Source organism: Littorina saxatilis, linkage group LG3 (genome assembly GCF_037325665.1).
Source record: "Littorina saxatilis isolate snail1 linkage group LG3, US_GU_Lsax_2.0, whole genome shotgun sequence".
In the NCBI taxonomy this organism is placed as follows: Eukaryota; Metazoa; Mollusca; class Gastropoda; order Littorinimorpha; family Littorinidae; genus Littorina; species Littorina saxatilis.
The window spans coordinates 66,390,678-66,411,152 of record NC_090247.1 but is presented as its reverse complement, the minus strand read 5'-3'; the positions used below and the strand labels follow the sequence as shown (position 1 = coordinate 66,411,152).

Here is a 20,475-nt window from a genome sequence, read left to right as displayed (position 1 = left end):
GTTTATTGTTCGTTCATCGTGCACTTTAAAGAAATATTTGACCTTCGGAATAACACCCCCCATCATGCCCCCTTCTTCGCAGGTCTTGTGCTAGCCTGAAAAATGTAACCGGTTGACATATAAAAATACCTAAAACAGACCTACTGCTTAAGCTGAAAGAACATTATAGTGTTTTTCCTACATTGTATTGCTGTGTTTGGGATTAACCGTTGGCTGTAACAAATGTATCGGTTTTTGTTGGAGCCAGAAGTCATACTTTTGGCGCTTCGCCGACACTCAACACCAAACGATATATATCCATGTTGAAGTATTGGCAGCCTGACAACCCCGCATGATGTGTACACTAAAGGGGTCTCAATGTGGGATACCGTGGACTGCTATGTAAGGGACGCTTGTCATTCCGCCGGACCGTGCCAGCGTTGCCCGGAGAGGCCTCATGGGCCGTGATGGTTTGTATCCCTCCCTCCCTCTACCCCATCCCCTCATCTTCACCAACCTCCTTTCTCCGCTGTCGTTGGGTGATCCCCCAACCCTGTGCCCTGAGTCCCCCACGCCAGCAGTCTTACAATTATACCTTGCCAGAAGCTTTACCCTTTGTCCAAAATATGATTTTCTTTAAGTCCAAGCCGTGCACAACTTCACAGGGATAATAATAATAATAATAATAATAATAATAATAATAATAATAATAATAATAATAATAATAATAATAATAATAAAACATTCTTTTATAGCGCTGTTCACCGCCGAATGGCAGTCTCATGGCGCTTTACATTAGACATTAAAATTTAACATTTTACATAAAGTTTTCTCGTAAGAAATAACATACAAGCATTAAAAACAATTCATAAACAACGACCACTTATAGAACTTTATGTAAAATAATCTAGAAAAATTGTTTTTAAAAAGATGAAAAAAACCACCAAAATAAAACACGTAAGATAAGGGATATGCCCAACGAAAGCCTTAGGTTGTGATTATGTTCAGAAAAAGCGGTATTTAGAACTTAAACGATGTAAACTGTCCTTCAGGAAAAAATTCTGATTGTAAAAATAATTAAACTTTGATACGAGCAGCACAAATTTGCCAAATTAAAGGTTTGCGGAAAAACGAACTCCACCCCCCTCCCCCACCTCCCTAAAATTAAAAAAATCCAATTACACAAAGACAAAAAACACTAGCTTCAGCGTCTCTCTCTCAAGCCTACCACGTCTGTGGTCGGTATCAAACATTTGCAAAAAAAGAGGCTTTGGAATAATGTGTAATGGATCATATCAAACATTGTATTTGGAATGAAACAGATGTCCTTTCTAACATTCAGAAAACGGCACGTCATACATGACTATAACTTAAACCTCACAAATGTCTAAAACTAAATTTACCAAGCAAGAAAATGAACCTCATCCCTTCTTACCGACGCACAGTGTTGGCCACAAATATTAATTTCCAGCGTCAACACCAAATCCAAGGGTGTCAATCAATGACAATATGAGGATATTAAAAGCTAACATGGCCGACGCACACTCTTGATACTTTCAATTATCGTGTCTCTTGACAGAATGTTACCACCCAGAAATAACCAACTGTGGCCTGATGATCAGAGACAGGGGATGTAGAGTCACGCACCGCACCGTGTCGCCACGTGTGTGTTCTTCATACCACTGGTATGGTACAGGGATATAAATGGCGGTCGAGGTTTGATTTGCACGAATGTGTTCCAGGTTTGAGTGAGTGAGAGTGTTTATGTATTCTTCGGCCTATGTTAGTGTTGCTATACTTTTCGCGAGGTGCTTAAAGAACAAAAGCCAGGTTTTTGTTTGCACTAAAGAATAGAGGAGGAATGGGTTTGTAAAGAAAATGATATAGAATAACTAGCTAACAAACATTCTCATATCACATGCGTATATAGACACAAACACGGACGATACAGACAGGCAGACAGGCTTCACAAAAACACCTACACTAAAGTATACTCTCTGTCTGTCTGTCTATCTGTTTGTCTGTCTGTCTCTGTCTATCTGTCTGTCTGTCTCTGTCTGTTTCTTATTTGTCTGTCTGTCTGTCTGTCTGTCTCTCTCTGTGTGTGTGTGTGTGTGTGTGTGTGTGTGTGTGTGTGTGTGGGGGGGTGTGTGTGTGTGTGTGTGTGTGGGGGTGTGTGTGTGTGTGTGTGTGTGTGTGTGAGTGTGTGTGTGTGTGTGTGTGTGGGGGGGGTGTGTGTGTGTGTGTGTGTCTCTCCTCTCTGCCCTCTTCTAGGCTACCTCTCTCCGTCACTGACACAAACTAACACAAAGCAAAAACTAAACCGCAGCTGTTACAACGAAATGCAAAGAGCCTGCTTCCAATATCAGCACATATTTATGTAAACACTACTGTGATGTAGTGATCACATGTAGTCTGTATGCTTTGCTCCTAGTATTTTATAGCAGCACTAATTACAGCCACTTAACACGGGAAATAATTAAACTGTTTCGACCTTGTGCATGGCGGGCTAGGCAAAGCTGACTGCACGAAGTGATTTCTTGATTATGCATAAAAAAACGTTTAAAAATGTACGGCACATGAACAATCAAAGAACCCCCCCCCCCCAAAAAAAAAAAAAAAAAAAAAAAAAAAAAGGAAAGACTAGAAGAAGAATAAAACAACCAAAACCAACCAATCACACCCGGAGCTTTCAAAACTTGGTACGTCTACATAAAGTCATAAGGCATAATATTCCAGATCTTTCCATCCTGACCGGTACGGTTGGCCTAGTGGTAAGGCGTCCGCCCCGTGATCGGGAGGTCGTGGGTTCGAACCCCGGCCGGGTCATACCTAAGACTTTAAAATTGGCAATCTAGTGGCTGCTCCGCCTGGCGTCTGGCATTATGGGGTTAGTGCTAGGACTGGTTGGTCCGGTGTCAGAATAATGTGACTGGGTGAGACATGAAGCCTGTGCTGCGACTTCTGTCTTGTGTGTGGCGCACGCTATATGTCAAAGCAGCACCGCCCTGATATGGCCCTTCGTGGTCGGCTGGGCGTTAAGCAAACAAACAAACCAATCTTTCCATCCGCCCTTTCTCCCATTTCATCATACCCCACCCTACCCCCACCCCCCACCTCCTTTTTTAGCCTTTCTGTTCCCCCCAAAAGAAGTTTTTCTTGGCCTTAACTCCTTGCAAGGACCAAGCACGAAACGTTAAGCAAATTTTAGGAGAAGTCAACAGGTGTGTAAAGAAAGACATCAAAGGCCGAGAATGACCTCGTAACGACGTTCCCACACACACTGATCGACACAAGTCACATTCAGTTATATTTTCTGCCAAAAGAAAGTTTCTGAAAGACAAAGCTGTTTTGGCACGAAACGCGTGCTGTACATCATGTAAGCGCGATGGTTCAGGCGTTCGGTTGAAAGGACTTCAAACAAAAGTTACGGGTGTGTTTTGTGTGTGTGTTTCTTTTACCATTATCACATTATTTTTCTCTCTGACCTCTGTCCCAACCTGTTCACTGTTCCACAACACCCCCTCTGTAAACTCACCCCACCCCCTTATCCACACCCTTCATTCCCCCCCCCCTACCCACGGAGACACAGAGACAAAACTATACAGAGACAGACAGACAGACAGACAGACAAACAGACAGACCCAAAGATCCACAGACCCACATACAGACAGACAGGCAGACGATATGAGATCGAGAGTGAAAGGAAAAAAAATACACTGACTCGCTCTATCTTCCTTTTTTCTCTGTGATTTTCTTTGCCTTTTTCTTCACCCTCCCCCAACTCGGTCCTCTCCCCCCCCCCCCCCCCCCCCCCCCCCAGGGAGGGCCAAAGCAAAGTGTGCAGACAGGTGGGTGACGGTGCAAGTCAACGACAGGCGCGGTGTGCAGGGACACCGGGCACGGAGTTTGATCAAAGCCCAGGTGTGATGTGCCGTGTGGCCTGTGCTTAAACCTCTAAACGTCTCAAATGAACCCCCCACCCCCACCCCCAATTCTGTTATGTGTTAGGTGGTCAGTATTTAAACATCTAAACGTCTCAAATTACACCCTCCCCCTTAGACCTCCCATTTTTGTTATGTGTTGCGTGGTCTGTATTTAAACGTATCTAAACGTCTCAAATGCCCCCCCCCCCCCCCCCAATCTTTCACCTTGAACATGTTTTTTTTTTGTCGCGCTCTATGCTCCCTTATCTATTTTGTTCGTCCTCCATTGTTTGTGTAAGCCCCTGTGTCTTGTGCTTTGTTTGTCTTTAACCATCCAGACATCTAAATGTGCTTTTCTATTTCTCGATGAAACATTTGGCGAGTGGAAGAACGCCGTTGTTTTGTAAGCTAATTCGCATGTGTACTCGAAAAAGGGTGACACAGTGACACTAAAACACAGATACAAACACAGCAAACACAGACACAAACACAAACTCACAGACACATTAAGTGCGGTCTATTTTCGACGACACGAAGACAAAAATTCAAAGACAAAAATGTCCTCTCGTTCATCCCATCTTTAAACACACACCAACACCCACACCAATACAAACACACACACACACACACACACACACACTCCCCCCACACACACGACACACACATACACACACACCCACACACACACACAACGACACACACACACACACTCGCACCCACAACCACACACTACCGCTATCACAAACAACAACAGCAAAAACAACAACAAACAAACAAACAAACACACACACACAAAACTTACCCTGTCAGGTTCGAATCCAGCTCCGGCCTGCAGTAAATCCTGTACTTTATCCACTTGGCCCTTGCTCGCCGCTACTCTCAGTTTGTCCGCCAACGATCCCAAAGAAATAGGTGAGGGTACGAACCCCCTGCCACCTCCTCCCCCTCCCCCAGGCCCCGACCCCCCGGGATCCTGGGAGTAGTTGTACGGGCTGGGGTGGGAGGTTGAGGGTGATATCATTTCACGTCCTCTTCCAGCTGGGTTGTTGGTGTTCATATCGGGGTGGTGGTAGTGGTGGTAGGCGTGGGGATGGGGGCTAGGTGTTGCTGTTGGTGGTAGCATACCTTGCCCTCGCCCTCCCCCTCCTCCTCCTCCCGTGTTCATGTCTGGAACAGAAAAATTGTAACGACGTTAGATTTGGAGTTACGGATACTGGAAGTTAACAACGACGACGACGACGACGACGACGACGAAGACGAAGAAGACGACGAAGAAGACGACGAAGACGACGATGAAGACGACGATGAAGACGACGACGAAGAAGACGACGAAGACGACGATGAAGACGACGATGAAGACGACGACGAAGACGAAGACGACGACGACAACGAAGACGACAACGAAGACGACGACAACAGCTGTAATATATTAGCATTAAAATACAGATTTAAAGGTACGAGATGTCCGAAAACTCTACTCTTCGAGATCATTCTAGAAATGTGTGTACAATTTAGGAAAGCCCCAATCTGAGCATTTAAACACCCTTTCTCTTACCAGTTTTGAACATTTCACATACTACACGACTCTACTTGCAAACGGTAGTACATATTTAACACAAGTGTTCCGATATATCACAGTGTGTTCAAAACAGGTTACAGAAAGTGTGTTCAAACGTAAAACAGTTCTGTTTAGAATGTACTTGGACACGTGTACGAAAGTGGGATGCCAGAAGCCTCAGAAACAATTCTAACCATTCTAACCTCTTTCCCTTCGTCCTCTAAACTTGGTATTTTCTGATTATGAGGTAGGGGAAGGGCCGCTAATATGAACCACTTTTTGTTTAACGCTGATAACCAGCATGTTTTCTTGCGAAGAAGTTCCATTTTGTTTTTGGTTCCCCGACAATTCATCAAAGGCTAATGACACAAATTATGAATCTTCCAACCATTGCTAAGATCATACAGGCGGAGGTACCCCTTTATCACAAACGCCTAATTCTTCTCATTCGATTCGAAAGGAACCCGAGGGACAGTAATCTGCCCACAGCAAGCTTCAATTATCTTTTTTTCCTCCAAATCACAAACACAAAGAATATAGACATAAAAAGCAGAGAATTAAAGTGTGAAAGAAAGGCAAAGGGTCCACGGGTGCGTGTGAGATTAGATCAACCGAATGTCTTTCAGAGAGGTTTGCACGTTTCACTTCAGAGAGGTTTGGGTACGATCATGAATCAGAAAGCTGGTAGAAAGACAAACCGCGCAATCTATAATTTGTCCAACACTAAACCCAAACTTTGAAACTGCGAGTTCAAAACGACCATCAAAGCTGAGCACTAGTACAGTGAAAATCCCCTCTTACGATCTCAACAAATCTGAGAAAATCAGGTCTTAAAAAGGAGATTTACACAAGTTATGAACAGAAAGTCTGAGAAAATCAGGTCTTAAAAAGGAGATTTACACAGGTTATGAACAGAAAGTCTGAGAAAATCAGGTCTTAAAAAGGAGATTTACACAGGTTATGAACAGAAAGTCTGAGAAAATCAGGTCTTAAAAAGGAGATTTACACAGGTTATGAACAGAAAGTCTGAGAAAATCAGGTCTTAAAAAGGAGATTTACACAGGTTATGAACAGAAAGTCTCAGAAAACAAGGTCTTATAAGGGAGGGAGTCTTAAATTCGGGGGGGGGGGGGGTGTCTTTACAGGGGGGTTCCACTGTAACTCGTTACCGCAGAGTCACTCAAGCTGTGAGGGCCTTTTGCTCATCAACACTGCCTTACACTAAAGACCTGTACCAGTCACATCAACGTACACGCTTTTAACTAGTCTAGTGAACCCGTTAGAACTGGTAAGACCACTGCGCCCAAAGAAAATGGGAAATTCTTTGAAACAAATTTGCTGCTTGAGTCTAGGTCTGTGAAAAGGCGACGTTCCTTGATATAATGGAGGCCATTAAAACTTCACGGTTACTGACCTCATCAAGTCGAACCTACTTGCAACTTATTACCTGGAGAAAAGGCGCTGAAGCGTGGAGAAATAATTTTTGGGGAATGAATTCATTTGGTACTGCGAGTCCGTGTTACTTCCACTTGACATTCCGAAACGTACGCAGACTTATTCAAATGTGACCCTCCATTTGCATACCTTTCACGAATAATTTGATTCCTATTCTCACCCACCCCCCCCTCCCTTCCTTGATGCTTATCCATCTCGACCTTCCCCCTCCCTCCCCCTTCCCTTCTTGTACGTTCCCTTCCCTCAAAAAGCACAACACTTTAAACGAATACATCAAAGACAACAGATGACATTCCAAAACAGGTAATCAACTGAAGCCATCCCGGCTTTGTATGGCAGCTCGAAGAAGTCAACCGAACGAAAAAGCGTGATATGAAATTTTGAATCTATAAACTTTCAAATACATCTTGTGTGTTTTGTGTATGAATCTGTAATAGTGGTGTAATAGAATTTTTTTTAGAAACAAAATTCATCCTTGATCTGGTTCATTGCGTAGAAGGTGAGGTCCTCGTACCCTCCGAGTACGTAACAGTAAGAGTTGCTCAGTTTTATTGTAATATTTTGCGAACTTTTCCCAACAACAGGTGATCTCACACGGGAAAAAAACACCCGAATAAAACTTAAAGGTAAGACTTCCCCCGTTTAAACGAAAAAAATAACAGTGAATTGAATTTCTTTCCTCTGTCTCACCCTGTTTGTCTGTCTGGCTGCCTCTCTCCCTCTCTCCTCCGTCTCTCTTTAATTATAACTAATTGTTTGTTTGTTTATTTGTTGCTTAACGTCCAGCCGACTACGCAGAGCCATATCAGGACGAGGAAGGGGGGGATGAAGGGGGCCACTTGTCAAGCGATTCCTGTTTACAAATGCACTAACCCATTACTTGTGTCCCAGCAGGCTTTAGTAAAACTAAATTAATACCTACTGGAAGATTACCAGTTTCCAGTATGTTAAAATAGGCTTAACCTATCTACTGCTGGACTTACATCAGAACACTAACAGATTAAACTATACATGAATCGCGAGACAAGCGGCAAGAGAAGAGATTTTTGGAAAAAATACAGGCGAATGAGCAAGAAGGCAGAAAAAAGAAAAGAATTCATGAAGAAAAAGAGAGCATGACAGGAAAGAGGAACCAAAAATCTACCTAACAGCAAACTAGAAAGCTCCTGCGGTTCCAAAAACAGGAGGGGCCTTTAATTTCATAACCGCAGTGCCCCACTGCGGGAAATTATAACTAAAATCTTTATTGTTTGGCCGCAGGTGCAAGTAATATGGCATAGCACCGCACTGTGTTCAAACGAAAGGTGACAAAGTGCAACCCAATACAGGAATCAATCACGGGACTCCACGCAAGACTTTTGATCTCAGGCTAGACAAACACTCTGTCATAATCTGTGTCGGTCTCAAAAGCTTTCACAATCCATCTCAAGTCTGGCCAGCTAACATCCGAACTGGCCCTGGGCTGTGGAAACTCCCATTATGATTGAATTGATTAGTTGAGTGGCAACGAGCAGACTTGTTGATTCACGGACACTTCAGGCTCATGATTTTCAAGTGGATTGGATGGAGCACGTTGCATTTCGTTACCTGCCAAGAAGATGCACTTGCCATTGAAAACTACAATTAGAAGTGCAAATAGGCCTCTTCATTTGCCGAAAGCTCTCTTTCTAAAGCGGATTTTAATAATGCTTTAAAGAAGAAACATGGCAATGGATTTGAATGACAAGAACAATCATTGGTTGCGGACATTTCAGCATCATCAGCGAACGAGAGAAGAGACATGGCAATGGATTTGAATGACACGAACAATCATTGGTTGCGGACATTTCAGCATCATCAGCGAACGAAAAAAAGCTCGATGTTTAATCTACGTTTTGCGAACGCTTCCCTGTTCGTAACGGCCGGTTTTGCACGGTCTAGAAAGGTGTTGCCTGTAAAACAGACTGATTGATTCTGTCAACGGTGGAACAAATTACAACAATTCAGACATGCCTGTTTGCCAAAGCACGAGACAGGTGAATAATGAAAACATAAATACAAGCACCAAGCAAGTGCATTACTGCTTTGACCTCATCCGAATCATAAAGATAATTTGCCAGTAGGAGTTGACGCGACCAAAGTATAGGTTTAACAAGTATTTCAAATTGTAGAGAAGAAAGTGAGGGGACGTTTTTTTCGGTTCTTGTTTTAGTATATATATATATATTTTTAAATCTTTGAAGTGCTTCTTTGCAACTCTGTCCTCAGTAACGGTGGAAACAAAATGAAAAAAACACGGAAATACCAAAACAATCTCACAGCTCATCTACCGCGTCACACGATAACTCATCTTTCCATCACGAAAGCTAATCGTTGTTGGCATCCGCTTTTAAAGACCTACTGTGCAGTAACACAAACACAGTGCAACCCGTATTAGTTACGCTTCTGTAACAGCACGTCTTGTCCTAGTTCTCTTGCTCGTCAACATCCTCCGCACACCCGTCCGCACTCGTATTTCTTGGCGAGTCATTTTTAGCTGGATTACTTTATATGGACTTGTACACAAAGCAGTACTAGCGCTTAGGACTTAGTGGATCTTGAAAATCTGTCATGGAAGACGACGCCTTAAATACATATAAAAGGTTGAGATTTGGAACCTGATAGCTCTGCGCCAATGACAGAGGCCGCCCCTTTTTCACGCAAGACTGAGGATGTGTTAGGTCCAGAGTGAATAAAAGTATAGTGGTACATGTTTATGCTTGGAGCTAATATGCACATGGAAAATATACAGTGAAAGTTATGACACACGCGCGCATATGTACACACATGCAAACATACTTGACTGCGCGCACGAAGGCAGGAGCGGACGGGGGGGGGGGGGGGGAGAGAGAAAGAGAGAGAGAGAGAGAGAGAGAGTGAGAGTGAGTGAGTGAGACAGAGAGAGACAGAAGGAGACAGACACACAGACAGAGACAGACAGAGAAAGAGTTTGTACAGGTTGGAAAAAGACGCAGAAGCCTCAGACAGACACAGTTACGCAGACACATAGAGAAGGCAGATAATGAAAGTAAGCAGGAGACCCCGACCATCAAACACACAATTACCCAACGAGACAAACACATTTTAATTAAGGCCGCAAAGCGATCTCACACACAGGAGTCCTAAAATGTCGTCTGCACCTAGAAGGTCACATCTTAACTAAATCTTCTTCCCTTCGCTTCTGAACTTATAGCACGCTCACACTTAAACCTTGCTTAAATCTTCTTCCCTTCGCTTCTGAACGTAGCTAGCTCACTCTTAAACCTTGCTTAAATCTTCTTTGCTTCTGAACGTAGCTAGCTCACACTTAAACCTTGCTTAAATCTTCTTCCCTTTGCTTCTGAACGTAGCTAGCTCACTGTGTTGACAACTCTTCGACAAGCGCTTAGAACTGTACCCACGGAATACGCGCTATATAAGCTTCATATTGATTGATTGATCTTAAACCTTGCTTAAATCTTCTTTGCTTCTGAACGTAGCTAGCTCACACTTAAACCTTGCTTAAATCTTCTTTGCTTCTGAACGTAGCTAGCTCACACTTAAACCTTGCTTAAATCTTCTTCCCTCGATTCTGAAAGTAGCTAGCTCAGACCTCAATCCTGAAATGTCGTCTGCACTTAAGAAGGTCACATCTTAATTAAATCCTCTTCACTCGCTTCTGAAAGTAGCTAGCTCAGACCACAGGCGGAAGGTATCGTCCACTGGACTAGCTACTACTATCACAGAAAGTAGTCTTTCTGTGATAGTAGTAGTCCAGTGGACGATACCTTCCGCCTGTGCTCAGACCTCAATCCTGAAATGTCGTCTGCACTTAAGAAGGTCACATCTTAATTAAATCCTCTTCCCTCGCTTCTGAAAGTAGCTAGCTCAGACCTCAATCCTGAAATGACGTCTGCACTTAAGAAGGTCACATCTTAATTAAATCCTCTTCCCTCGCTTCTGAAAGTAGCTAGCTCAGACCTCAATCCTGAAATGACGTCTGCACTTAAGAAGGTCACATCTTAATTAAATCCTCTTCACTCGCTTCTGAAAGTAGCTAGCTCAGACCTCAATCCTGAAATGTCGTCTGCACTTAAGAAGGTCACATCTTAATTAAATCCTCTTCCCTCGCTTCTGAACGTAGCTAGCTCAGACCTCAATCCTGAAATGTCGTCTGCACTTAAGAAGGTCACATCTTAATTAAATCCTCTTCCCTCGCTTCTGAAAGTAGCTAGCTCAGACCTCAATCCTGAAATGACGTCTGCACTTAAGAAGGTCACATCTTAATTAAATCCTCTTCACTCGCTTCTGAAAGTAGCTAGCTCAGACCACAGGCGGGAGGTATCGTCCACTGGACTAGCTACTACTATCACAGAAAGTAGTCTTTCTGTGATAGTAGTAGTCCAGTGGACGATACCTTCCGCCTGTGCTCAGACCTCAATCCTGAAATGACGTCTGCACTTAAGAAGGTCACATCTTAATTAAATCCTCTTCCCTCGCTTCTGAAAGTAGCTAGCTCAGACCTCAATCCTGAAATGTCGTCTGCACTTAAGAAGGTCACATCTTAATTAAATCTTCTGCTTCTGCATTCTTTCTTCAACACAGAGACATCAGTCCGATTTAGACCTTGCAGAGACATGCCGAATGAGTCAGGTAATCACGATGAGTCCAAATCGGCACGATCCCCTTTCAGCTTTTTCGCACAATTTCTTCTGCAGTCCGTCGGTGCACCAGGCTTTGAGAAGAGCCGTTGGAAATGTCAGGAAGAGCTGATACAAAAGTGAAGGCGTTGGAGGGAAAAAGAAAGTTGAGAGGTGCATGTGACTAGTGAGATTCAGCTGCAGGGGAATTTCGCTGAAAGCTGATGAGGACGACCCAATTTTTGTGTTAACTGAAAATGTTCCGATGTTAACACTGGTTTGTTTGTGAAAGTACCGGACAAATCAGCAACTGTTAAAAAACAGTCTGTTAACGTTCCAAAATCCAAAATGAAAAAAAAAACCACGAATGTTATTTCATGGAATGATTATTTTTTGTCAAAATTTAAAACGTTGCATAAACTAACATTGTTGGAAGGTAAAGAATCCCCCCATCTCTCTCTCCCACTATGTGTCTACCTACCTGTCTATCTGTCTGTTTTCATATCAATCAGTGAATCTGAATAAAAAAAAACAGGAAAGGAAAGTTGTTGGAACGTTGTTATTGACACATTTACGTTACAGTCACAAATATGTCGACCCACCGGTCTTTTAAGTGCACAGACAAACAATAAACAACAAGAACTTAGCTTGGCTGATTTTTCTGCCGCCTGCTGGTAAACCGTAAGCGAATGAATCTTTGTTTTTTGATTTTTTCAGTGAATCTGAGATAAACATCAGACAAAGAACAGCTTCTTCAACTTGCTGACACAACATCCCATCTAGTCCAGAAGGATCAATCTTACCACAACATGCCAGCCCTTCCCATCTAGTCCAGAAGGATCAATCTTACCAAAACATGCCAGCCCCCTCCCCATCTAGTCCAGAAGGATCAATCTGACCACAACATGCCAGCCCCCTCCCCATCTAGTCTAGAAGGATCAATCTGACCACAACATGCCAGCCCAGCCCCCCTTCCCATCTAGTCCAGAAGGATCAATCTGACCACAACATGCCAGCCCCCTTCCCATCTAGTCCAGAAGGATCAATCTGACCACAACATGCCACCCATCCCCATCTAGTCCAGAAGGATCAATCTGACCACAACATGCCACCCCTCCCCATCTAGTCCAGAAGGATCAATCTGACCACAACATGCCACCCCTTCCCATCTAGTCCAGAAGGATCAATCTCACCACCACATGCCAGCCCCCTCCCCATCTAGTCCAGAAGGATCAATTTTACCACAACATGCCACCCCTCCCCATCTAGTCCAGAAGGATCAATCTGACCACAACATGCCACCCCTCCCCCTCTACAGTGGAACCCCCCTTTTAAGACTCTCCTTTTGAAGAGCTTGTTTTCTCAGACCTTCTGTTCGGAACGTCTGTAAAATTACCCCTATTTTAAAGTGTAAATAAAACAATGTTGTGTTTTATACCACTGGGGGCAAAAGGTAAATGAAAAGGACTCCCTCCTTTTGAAGAGCTTGTTTTTTCAGACTTTCTGTTCATAACTTCTGTAAAATTATTTTAAGACTCCCTCCTTTTTAAGACCCGCTTTTCTCAGATTTGTGTATTGTTAAAAGAGGGGTTCCACTGTACGAAGTTTGTTTGTTTGTTTGCTTAACGCCCAGTCCACCACGAAGGGTGATATCAGGGCGGTGCTGCTTTGACATTTAACATGCGCCACACACAAGACAGAAGTCGCAGCACAGGCTTCATGTCTCACCCAGTCACATTATTCTGACACCGGACCAACCAGTCCTAGCACTAACCCCATAATACCAGACGCCAGGCGGAGCAGCCACTAGATTGCCAATTTTAAAGTCTTAGGTATGACCCGGCCGGGGTTCGAACCCACGACCTCCCGCTCACTGGGCGGACGCCTTACCACTAGGCCACCGTGTTGCGGTCTGTACGAAGTTCTCTTAAGCCCAGGATAATCAATCTGACCACAACATGCCACCCCCCTCTCATCCACCAATCCCCATCATACCTGGAGGGGGCAGGTAGAAATGTCAAGTGAAAGATCTCTGGCCCTGATACACTGGACATCTCTGATACACTGGACACTGCGTCCCACTGACCACGCGAGGGGGATTACTGTCACCAATCTGCCTGCAGGGATTCGGACATTACGGTAGCGGTCAGTGTCCAGCCACTCCACTCTGGTATTTCCTCATCCCGGATGCCTGGAGTCAATCTCTTGTTTAATACCACAAAGTCTTGACACAAAGGGTCAAAAATCCCTAACATACTGCCTTAAAGAAGTAAATAGAGCGACTCCACTCTGTTATTTCCTCATCCCAGACGCCTTGAAGCAATCTCTTGTTCCGTAACAACCGTAAGAAGTGTCTTTACACAAAGGGTCAAAAATTCATAAAATAAGGTCTTGAAGAAATAACTCCACAGACTCCAGTCTGGTATTTCCTCATCCATGATGCCTTGAAACAATTTCTCGTTCAAAACCAACTGTAAGAAGTGTCCTGGCAGAAAGGGTCCAACATCCCAAAAATAAGGCCTTAAAGAAAAAATGACTCCAGTCACTTCACTCCTGTATTTCCTCATCCCTGCAGGATGCCTTCAAGCAATCTCTCGTTCCATAACGACCGTCAGAAGCGTATTTCTCAACAATAGCTTTTGGTTTTAATATTATACTAGCACAGCCCGAGGTTTCATGTTCCATTGATTAAAAATAAAACGGTGCGCAGTTCAAATAAAAAAGTAACTATTACCATTCTATTTGCTGGTTTATTGTTTGCTTGATATTGTTGATGCTGCTGCTGCTAATTTTGCAGTTGTTTCTGTTGTCGTTATCATTGTTGTTATTGTTGATGATGGTGGGTTTGTTGTTGGTGTTGTTTACTACTTTTAGTGGAGAGGTAGTTCAGGATGACAGTTTTCGAAACATACGGTCTTCCTTTACGACCCCAGTGCGCGATTAATTTGACCGATTAATTTGACCTATTCAGATTTGCAAGAAGAACAGCTTTTGTGGAAATTCAAAAATCAAAATATTTTTAGCAAGGACAGTCATTTTCGAGAAATACTGTGGAGGTCAAGCCTCTCTTTTGAAGTTGTCCTTCGCAGACCGTTGGGCCAAGGTGCACGTGAACGTTACCAACCGGGTGGGAGCCAGCTGGATTGGTTAAAATTGAGATTTGTTGTGATTTCTACGAATCAGACCCCGCGGTTTGTTCTCACCCGTTTGGGTGGCACCCACTTTCGGGTCGTGCATCTCAGCGCTGGTCAACCACGTTCCTGTCAAACCTTGACCCAAACAGGCCTCCCTGCCCCAACAGTTTGGGTCCAATTGTTCTGCAAGCAAGCAAGCAAGAGGCTGACCGGACCAGGTAACGCAAGCCAGCAGAGGTCGATCGATCAGTGTGGACAAACATGACCGCTGACAGCAACAGCGTTTGTCCGGCTGGTGACCGGTGGACAGAGATGCATTGCTAATGTTGTTGCCGTGCCTGGCGAGTTTGAGACGGGTCTGGTCTGACCTGCTTGGCTGCCAGCTGCTGTGTTGTACCATTGTCTTCACAAAGAGTTGGTTTGTTGTTCGAAAGTTGACTGGGCTTGGTGAGTGAGTTGATGGTGGGTGAGGGGATAGGGAAGATGGTGGTTGGGGGGTTGGCAGGAGAGGGGGAGGGGATGAGAGAGTGAAGAGAGCGAGAGAGAGGAGGGGGGGGGGGGGGAGTGACAGACAGAAAAGGTCAGTCACACACACACACAGATCCACTTAGACAGAAAAATGTTGTTTTGGTGTGTTTTTACTTTACAATATATATATATATATATATATATATATATATATATAAAACATCAGAAATTGTGAAAGAAACAAATGAAAGTCAGCAGAGACTTTCTTCCGAGATTTGTTAAAATCTCTTAGCAGAGAAAGAGAGAGAAATAAGTATCCCTTCACAGACAGCCTATTGGGAGCATCAGACCCTCCTCAAGGGGGACCGAGATTTACAGAGCAAAGTCCCTTTGTGGGGGACGTATCGCAAGGTAATCTAGTCCTGAGGAGGACCATTGTATTTGTACTTAGACCAGACACGTGTTTCGACACTATTGTGTCTCATCAGTGGTCAGGTGGTACTGATGGCGAGAGTTGTCAACCCATGGTATCCAACTAAGAAGCAAACCATTCTCTGAATGGTAGCTTCTGTTGGCATGGGAGACTACCCTCATCTGACAACCCCAAGAGGATATCTGTGAAGGGAAACACTTTGATTTAAGGCCAAAGTGTAGAATTGATATTTATTAAGAAAGAATTTAGAAATTTAAACAAGTTTTAACCAAGAAATTAGGTTAAAACAAGGGAAATTTGAAAAAAGCCTAAAGGGAGGTAACTCTGTACCAGCCTGCAGATCCAGAAATGGATACGCGAACAAGTTAGATCTAATTTTGAAAAGGTTAAACAGGAAAAGCGGTCAACTTTTCACTGCTGTTCAACACAGGACTTGGTTTAAATATATATCGTTTAGCAGACTACGGTTGCATACGCACACCACACATACCACGTACAGTTTATGCCCATTATTCATTCACATCAAGGCCTGACTAATTCCGCAGACACCCTGTGAACTACAACTTATCATAATCAGATTTTAATTTCCCGTAAAAAATAATATCCGTCTCGTTGACTGGCTGCGACGTTGCTTTGAAGTTTACACCAAGCTCATGAAACCATTATGACCGAATACAAAACTGGCGCCACCAATAATAGGAAGGCTTAACCATTGTACACGAACCAGTCCTTTGACTTTTTGTAAGGTTAATGCATCAAGAAACATTGAGTGATGTTTTTTGTGTTACTGTCAATGTTCGTTTTGTAAGAGTACTGCGTTAAGAAATATTGAGTGATTTTTTGTGTGTTACTTTCAATGTTCTTTGTGTTGCTGTCTGGATACGTGTACTCTCTTACATTAGTCAAAGGTTAATTTTTTTCCACGGGAGCAGATTAGTATAAGTATGAAATGAACTCAGAGGAGTTGGGGGTGGAAAGAGAAGGAGGGAGGGAGATAAAACTTGTGAAAACTGGTGATTTTTTGTGTCACCAACGCACACTTCTACAGTTCTAAATATTACCAGAAGTCTGAAAGCACTTTAACTTCAAATCTTTTTCTTAAAACCAGCTTTCTATCTGAATGCCTGTGAGCTTAGGTAGTTGGATTATTTCTTTCTTTTTTTCCTTTGTTTTGTTTTTGTTTACTCTTAAGAATGACTCTCAACCTTCTGTAAAATCTGACCTAAAACTTAGATCCATTCTTCCAAATAGATCATTTAAGCTTTTCAAAACGCACTGATAACAGCACACTCAAAATAACACCGTCGGCCAAATTTCACATTCTTGATAATTATGTCGGTAAGAGCTATGTCAACTTACACACGTTTTACGGGTATGCACGCTGGGATACAATTTTCAACTTTTAATAAGCTCACTCCAGGCCCAACAACACACTTGATAGTTCTTTAAAAGACAGCTATGTCCCCGTTCGTGTCAGGTGACTGTCACTGGTGACGTTAAGGTTACAACGAACGAAAGTGGAGACGACCTGGTGCTTTGTACAGTAATTGGTTCAGAGGACGCTGGATCATCATCACATACGCACGGACGTACGTACGAATACACAAACACACGCACGCGTGTACGAACACACGCACACACACACACACCCACACACACGTGCACCCCCCCACCCCATACACACACACACACACACACACACACACACACACACACACACACACACACAAACAGATCGCCTTATAAACTTATAAAAAAAATGCTGTAACAGTTCAGTGCCAAAACAATTTCACGCGATCCAAATATACTGTCATGTTGGTGACTTCCTTTCCAGTAACAGCAAACGTAACATCTTAACGATCTGCTGTAAGCTCAAGACAAGAACAGATTCTGTACACTCTGACGACGCAGACATCGTTAAGAAATATATCTAAATACAAATGAAAAAAAATCGCTGTCGTTTTCTTCTACGTCTACCCGGTTCTCGCTCTACCCGGTGCCCCTGTCGCTACGTGCCCGTGTCACCAACAGCCAGCGTAGGTGTTCAGCCATTAAATCCACACCTATCTACATACACATGAAACGGACAGCTCCTTTCTGCTAACTGATAACCCCTCTCGACCTCTTCTTTCGCCGCATGCATCCTGCACGGAACTCTTTGACGAAATCTTCCGTACTATACTTTCATATAATCAAACAAGTCGCGTAAGGCGAAATTACTACATTTAGTCAAGCTGTGGAACTCACAGAATGAAACTGAACGCACTGCATTTTTTCACAATGACCGTAGTCCGCCGCTTGTGCATAACAGAGTGAAACTGACGAGCCTGTTCAGCGGGGTAGTGGTTTTGCTGTGCTGCATAGCACGCTTTTCTGTACCTCTCTTCGTTTTAACATTGTGAGCGTGTTTTTAATCCAAACATATCATATCTATATGTTTTTGGAATCAGGAACCGACAAGGAATAAGATGAAATTGGTTTTAAATCGATTTCGGAAATTTAATTTTGATCATAATTTTTATATTTTTTAATTTTCAGGTTGTTTTTAATCCAAATATAACATATTTATATGTTTTTGGAATCAGAAAATGATGGAGAATAAGATGAACGTAAATTTGGATCGTTTTATATAATAAAAAAAAAATTGTTTTTACAATTTTCAGATTTTTAATGACCAAATTCATCAATTAATTTTCCTGCGAACGCCAAGAAGAAGATGATCAATTAATTTTCAAGCCACCAAGCTGAAATGCAATACCGAAGTCCGGGCTTCGTCGGAGATTACTTGACCAAAATTTCAACCAATTTGGTTGAAAAATGAGAGCGTGACAGTGCCGCCTCAACTTTCACGAAAAGCCGGATATGACGTCATCAAAGACATTTATCAAAAAAATGAAAAATATGTCTGAGGATATCATACCCAGGAACTCTCATGTAAAATTTCATAAAGATCGGTCAAGTAGTTTAGTCTGAATCGCTCTACACACACACACACACACAGACAGACAGACAGACAGACACACATACACCACGACCCTCGTCTCGATTCCCCCCTCTATGTTAAAACATTTAGTCAAAACTTGACTAAATGTAAAAACAAGAAAGGTAGGTTGTTAGAACGTTTGTTATTGACAAAACAATAACAAGAAGAGCAAACGCTCGCTCGAGTCACTTTCGCAGTTCTGAATATTATATGAGGCATCAGATGGACAGGAAGAAATTGCTATTCACAACACAATACAGATGTAAATAATTTGATGTAAAGAATAATCCTATAAAGTTTGAATCAAATCCGATGAATAGTTTCAGAGATATGATATTTCAATTTTTTTCCTTCAAGACATACCTGTGACCTTGAAAAAGGTCAAAGGTCACCAAAGCAGACGTCAAAGTGTAGAGGTCACTGGGAGTCACGTTCACATAAAATTTGAGCCCGGTCACTTTCCGAGAAAAGCCCAACGTTAAGTTGTGTGTTGCCGAACAGAAAAGGCTAGTTATCTCCCTTGTTTTTCTGATAACGTTCGTAAAAGGCTACAGATGTAAATACTTTGATGTAAAGAATAATCCTACAAAGTTTCAATCACATCCGATGAACTTTGTCAAAGATATAAAATGTCTAATTTTTCCTTTGACGCTGACCTGTGACCTTGAAAAAGGTCAAAGGTCAACGAAACCATCGTTAAAGTGTAGAGGTCATTGGAGGTCACGACTAAACAAAATATGAGCCGGATCGCTTTGATAGTTTCCGAGAAAAGTCCAACGTTAAGGTGGTGTCTACGGCCGGCCGGCCGGTCGGACGGCCGGCCGGACAGACTAACACTGACCGATTACATAGAGTCACTTTTTCTCAAGTGACTCAATAATAATAACGATTACTTATATAGCGCGTAAACCTCGTGGTGACGAGCCCAGAGCGCTTTACACTTACACTATCATAATACAAACAAGGAAAGAGAACTAAATACATTCACAAATATATCGACCCAACGGTCTTTTAAGTGCACAGACAAACAATTAATAATGAAAACTTATCTGGCTGATTTTTTCTTCCGCCTGCCACGAAGCCGCAAGCGAATTTGTTTTTCTTTATTATTTTTTATTCTGAATTTTGGAACGTTGGCCATGGCAGTCTCTTTGTCTTTGGATTTGTACTTTGACATGCTTGACATGACATTATTTGCATGTGGATATTTCGGTACTGAGCAATCTTGGGACAAAAGCTGCAGTCAAATGAGCGCTTTGACCGCAGCAGTCACTTGAGTCATTCTGTACACGTTCATGCATTAGAAGCCGCGACCTTGGCTTCTGATAAGGGCGGTCCCTAATTAAGCCTGAGGTCGACTTCGCGAAGACTTTTCCCCCCCGAAAACTCAGTGCTAAAGCTTCGTGCGGTCAGCTTTGCGAAGTATAATTCGCGTAGTCGACTGCGCCCAGTTACGCACAGGCTAATTAAAGGAGTCTCAAATTGCCTAAAGGAATAGTATCACACACCAGGAATACCTTAGTTTTCAGACAGATATATATTCAAACTTGAGCGCAGCTCAATACCATTCTCACATGGTGTTTAACTTACACTGTGAGCACACTTCAAATCGTGTTCTAAAAGACGAACAGATAAGCTGCAAAAAACACCTTTGGCGTACTGACGGTCTAGGTCAGGTCGAACCCAGCTCAGGAGCTTTACTCGTATTAGCATGTCGCTACCCGGAATGAATACCCGACATAGAATCTGCTATCGACTGGATATATGATATCGTCGTTTATACTTATAGGCCAGACTGACGTCCACGTAGGGCTTGTTTTTGTGTCAGGATTTAGATTTGTTTTAGCGCCTCTGGAGGGGTTTAGCAGACTTGATAACACCACTCATGATATGACTTTTGAG

The 20,475-nt window shown here is 42.9% G+C and overlaps 1 protein-coding gene across 1 annotated transcript in view; it reads right to left on the bottom strand.

The window, feature by feature from the left end:
• LOC138963026 (uncharacterized) overlaps positions 1-20,475 on the bottom strand; it is a 116,472-nt gene that overhangs the window by 68,846 nt on the left and 27,151 nt on the right. The window contains exon 2 of the mRNA XM_070335000.1: positions 4,708-5,072. Within this exon, the coding sequence (XP_070191101.1) occupies positions 4,708-5,072 (365 nt within the window). The remainder of the gene's footprint in view (positions 1-4,707; positions 5,073-20,475) is intronic.